Source organism: Haliotis rufescens, unplaced genomic scaffold, assembly GCF_023055435.1.
Source record: "Haliotis rufescens isolate VD_foot unplaced genomic scaffold, xgHalRufe1.0.p SCAF_9, whole genome shotgun sequence".
NCBI classification, from domain to species: Eukaryota; Metazoa; Mollusca; class Gastropoda; order Lepetellida; family Haliotidae; genus Haliotis; species Haliotis rufescens.
This window is the reverse complement of record NW_025964383.1, coordinates 24,656,271-24,661,179: the sequence shown is the minus strand read 5'-3', so window position 1 is coordinate 24,661,179 and position 4,909 is coordinate 24,656,271. Positions and strand designations below refer to the sequence as shown.

The following is a 4,909-nucleotide window of genomic DNA, read 5'->3' as shown; positions in this document are numbered from 1 at the left end:
TTTGTAAACAAACGCGCTTTTTCAGAAATCAGTATAGAACGGACTAATGCAAGTATTTGGGGGCGCTTTACATATTGTTTTGCATAACTACATAGATATGCTACTACAACTGCGACAGTGAGTTGCATGACAATATATATTTATGCATCAAAGTGACCGTGTCGCTAGCTCTCAGTTGGGCTTCGATGACAGCACGTGGAGCCGTACAACCAATGTAAACATAGGATAACTACGCCAAAACAAGTAGATTTTTACGTATTTGCATACTTTCTCAATGAAAGTTAACCATTCTTTGACATTTGTTTATGAAAATGTGTAGACTTGTCAAACATGAAACGGATGAAAAGCATATGCAATATTTTGAATGGACTGTGAAAGATGTGACGAATCGTCACATGGCGCTGGCCTGTGGCAGAGGTACTATGCTAGCTGGCTGCCGGCCGCATGGAACTCTGGGTAGGAGAGTGCTCTAACCTTAGTCTATGAGACGTCACGGCCACGGTCAGTCGTTGTTGACAGTCGGTCTGTCCTGTCATAACGTTAAGAAGTGTAGTCAGATGTACACACAGCGACAAAACGAAACAATGTAACAATTCAAACACATTTCGGACAAATCCAACTATTTTAATTTGGGGAGAAGGTTTCAAGCCGCAGAGGTCTACAAGCACTGATATGGCTACTGATCCCGCTTGGCTAGGCCTCGTGCCCTCGCAAAATGTTTCGAAATTTGTATCTCTAAAGTTGCCCAAACTCATAAAATGCCTTAGTTTATCACAGTTAGAGACTGATTTCAGTATATTAGACTGTTCTTTTGATAATGATAGCAATTATCCCTGTAGTTTATCCAGATTCCCGATGGTTAATTCTGACTCGATCGCCGAATGATGAGGGCGACGCCATGTTTGTTTATAAACAGTCCCTACTTGACCTTTGATATTTGCATCTCTATCCGCATATGACCCCAACGGATATCGTTTTTATCCGTTGGCTTTATCCTGCCGAGAAACCTACCCATTATATGATAAAACTATATACCTTTCCTCACAGGAAAGTTAAAGATCATCTACTGACGTATTAATCAATAAACCATTAATGCGCGACGGCGAGATAGCGTATGATAAACGGTTTGGGCAACGTTGAAACGTGTTTCAATTGCCATTATAAATCCGCATTTCTGTTATTAGTTAAACGATAGTATTTGTAAAACAAACAACATATTCAAGGTCAGAAGAATCCATGGGTGAGTGAGTGAGTTTGGTTTAACTCCGCTTTTAACAGTATTCCAGTCATATCGAGGCGTGTCAGCTTAATGTGGGAGGAAAGCCCGACGTGATACAGGTCTCAGACGTTAACCACTTCGGTCCAAAACCACGAGCACGGGTATGGTGCTGACAAACCTAAAAACATAATCGAGGCGAACCGGGATTTCTGGCGTGCCCAAGGGACGCAACTCTGCACAGGGAATAGCGACGCCTTAGACGACTGGGCCACCCGTGCCCTCAGAAGATTGCATGGAGAAACCTCGGTGAACGATAAAAACGATATACAAGATATGAATGAACACCCTTGTCTGTGTTATTCCATCATTGACAAAGGCCAATTGTGGCAAGCGACTGGTGTGTGTATTGATTGATTGATTGATTGATTGATTGAGTGAGTGAGTATGGTTTTACGCCGCTTTTAGCAATATTCCAGCAATATCACGGCGGGGGACACCAGAAATGGGATTCACACATTGTACCCATGTCGGGAATCGAACCCGGGTCTTCGGCGTGACGACCGAACGCTTGAACCACTCGGAGGCCTGTCAACAAACTAGAAATATAATTTTATCAAAGATTTTAAAGATCACATTGAAGATATCATTACCTATTCATTTGTTCCTTCGTATAATGAAAATGCCTGGATAATTTACGAGGAAAATAAAAAAAACCTTCCAAATACCTATTGATTGTAAGTATATGCAAAGCCCTTGTCTTATAAAACCATAATTCATCAGGTGAATATAGGGATCGATAAATCGATTCTGTCACGACAAAGACAGTCAACTCTCCATCGTGAATTGCTCGTGGGTTCCCCAAAGATTTAGTGAACACTGAGTTTGGTGTCAATTTTGGAAATGTATAATTACTATAGTAACTGGGCCACCCGTGGCCCCCGGTTCCTCATAGAAGTAAACGACCATAATATTATGTCCCCCATTACTCCCACAATAAGCTAACAAGCCGTGATGCAAATAACTGTTTAAACCGGCGTTAAACCCAATATGCAATCCGACTAAGAATCGGCAGTCAGGTGACTACACGCGGCTATATTTTGCAGCGTGTTCAGTGTACGTACATTACCAGCACGAATCGGGAAGAAAAGTGTGTGCAGATGTAGTATTTAAAAAACCTCCGACCAAGATCACTGCTAAATATGACCGCTTGCTGTCACCTGACCATGGAGCCTTACCCGGATTGTAACCACGTGATCAAAAGGAAGTTTATCCCAACTTGGCTTGTTTCCATTTTATGAGTTACAAATCAGAAGCCATCAGTAGAAAGTTCTTAGAACTGATTACAAATCATCTGCTTTGTTTATTTGTTGTTTAACACCACACTCAGATATAAACATACCATATGACGCCGGTCTGTAAATAAATCAAGTCTGGACCAGACAATCCAGTGACTAACACCATGAACATCGACATGCATCAACCAAGTCAGCGAGCCTGACAATCCGATCCCTTCAGTCGCCTCTTACGACAAGCATTCTTACTCAAGGCCTATTCTAACCCGGATCTTCAGCTGACCTACATTATAAGTATCAGCACAAAGGCTTCCCTCGTCGCTTATTGATCATCGCGATATTTCGTGATTCTAACATTCGGGATTCCTTAACATGAGCACCTTGTCTGTTATTTACGTGCAATATGTCATGATTATTCAGAACAAACACCATAACCCCATAACAAAGTCCCCGTTGATTATGGTCTCCGTGATATCCTGAAATGTCCAGAAGATGTGACCCATTGCAAACGAACTGGACAGGTTTAAAACGGGGAAGGATCTCCGTTCTTTAATGAGGTCGAGTTTTGGTTGCGGTTGGTTTAAACGCGGCTTTGAACAATATTTCAAATATAGCCATTTCATTTTCAAGAAGGTAGGGTGTGTGTGGGGAGTTCTAATGTAATAATCAAGCCCTTATTTTACCGAAAATATGTTATGTGCCCTTTTCTTGTATTGACGTATCGAGAAGTCAGTGTATTGGAAAGAGTACTTGAGCTCCTAAACATTAAACAAAATGATGGTCGTTTATCGTTTTGTTCTCCCGCAATTTGCAAATTATCATTCTCATTCTGTATCAGCAATCATCCTCTTTTCCGGATCGCGTGGCGTGACGCAGCAGGTTCAACCGCCACCTCAGAGAGACCAGGTTCCCTCGCCATCTCAAGGAGCACAGATTCCCCCGCCGCTCCAGGGACTGCAGGTTCCCCTGCGACCTTAGGGAGCCCAGGTTCCCCCGCCAAACTAGGGAGCCCAGGTTTCCCCGCCACCTCAGGGAAGCCAAGGTTCCCCCGCCAACTCAAGGAGCACAGATTCCCCCGCCACTCCAGGGACTGCGAGTCCCCTGCGACCTCAGGGAGCCCAGGTTCCCCCGCCAAACTAGGGAGTCCATGTTCCCGGCCACCCAAGGGACCACCGATTCCAACGCCATCACAGGGAGTCCAGATTCCCCCGCCACCCAAGGGAGCCAAGGTTTCCCCGCCACCCAAGGGAGCCCAGGTTCCCCCGGCACCACAGGGAGCCCAGGTCCCCCGCCACCCAAGGGAGCCCAGGTTTCCCCGCCACCTCAGGGAAGCCAAGGTTCCCCCGCCGCCCCAGCTTCCCCCGCTAACTCAGGGAGCCCAGGTTCACCCGCCACCCCAGGTACCCCAGGCACCCCAGGTTCACCCGCCTGCTCAGGCACCCCAGGTTCACCCGCCTCCCCAGGTTCCCCCTTCTCCCCAGGTTCACCCGCCACCCCAGACACCCCAGGTTCACCCACCACCCCAGGCACCCCAGGTTCACCCGCCTCCCCAGGTTCACCCGCCACCCCAGGCACCCCAGGTTCACCCGCCACCCCAGACACCCCAGGTTCACCCGCCTCCCCAGGTTCACCCGCCACCTCAGGGAACCCAGGTTTTCCCACATCCCGGGGAGCCCAGGATCCCACGCCACCTCAGGGACCCTTGGGTTCCCCCGCCACCTCAGGAAGCCCAGCTTTCTCAGCCACCTCAGTGAGCCTAGGTTCCCCCGCCACCTCAGGAAGACCAGCTTCCTCAGCCACCCAGGCACCCCAGGTTTCCCCGCCACCTCAGGGAGCCTATACTTCCCCCGCCACCTCAGGGGGCCCAGCTTTCTCAGCCACCTCAGGGAGACAAGATTTCTCCGCCACCCCAGATTTCCCCGCCACTACAGGGAGCCCAGTTTTTTCTGCCACCCCAGCTCTCCCTGCCACCTCAGGGAGCCAAGCTTTCTCCGCCATCTCAGGGACACAAGGTTCACCCGCCACTTCAGGGTCCCTTGCTTTTGCCTCGCCACCCCAGGGAGCCCAGGTCCTGCAAGCTCCCCAGGCAAAACAGGTTCCCCCGCCACCTCAAGGATCCCAGCTTTTCCCGCCACCCCGGTTCCCTAACTATGGGTAATCATTCAGCAGAAGGAAATTCGGTAGACCAATACTACAACATGCATTACACATTACATTTCAATAATCATATGACATAGATACAAACTAAGACTAAAAGTAATTCGGTTCTGGTGGCAGCGGTGTTAAGGCTGCTAGGCACGAGCGCCCCCTGAAGTGTTCAACATACGTCCTACACTCTGTGTAACAGTATTATTATCAAAATAGTGGTCGCTCTATCTAAAAACTTGTGGCAATCTGT

At 48.0% G+C, this 4,909-nt stretch overlaps 1 protein-coding gene across 1 annotated transcript; it reads left to right on the top strand.

Moving 5' to 3' along the window:
• Positions 1–444: 444 nt before the first annotated feature.
• Positions 445–4,669, top strand: LOC125377342 (collagen alpha-5(IV) chain-like). The gene is made up of 2 exons (XM_048390377.1): positions 445–456; positions 3,437–4,669. Exons 1-2 carry the CDS (start codon positions 445–447, stop codon positions 4,667–4,669), a joined length of 1,245 nt encoding a protein of 414 aa, XP_048246334.1.
• Positions 4,670–4,909: the final 240 nt, after the last annotated feature.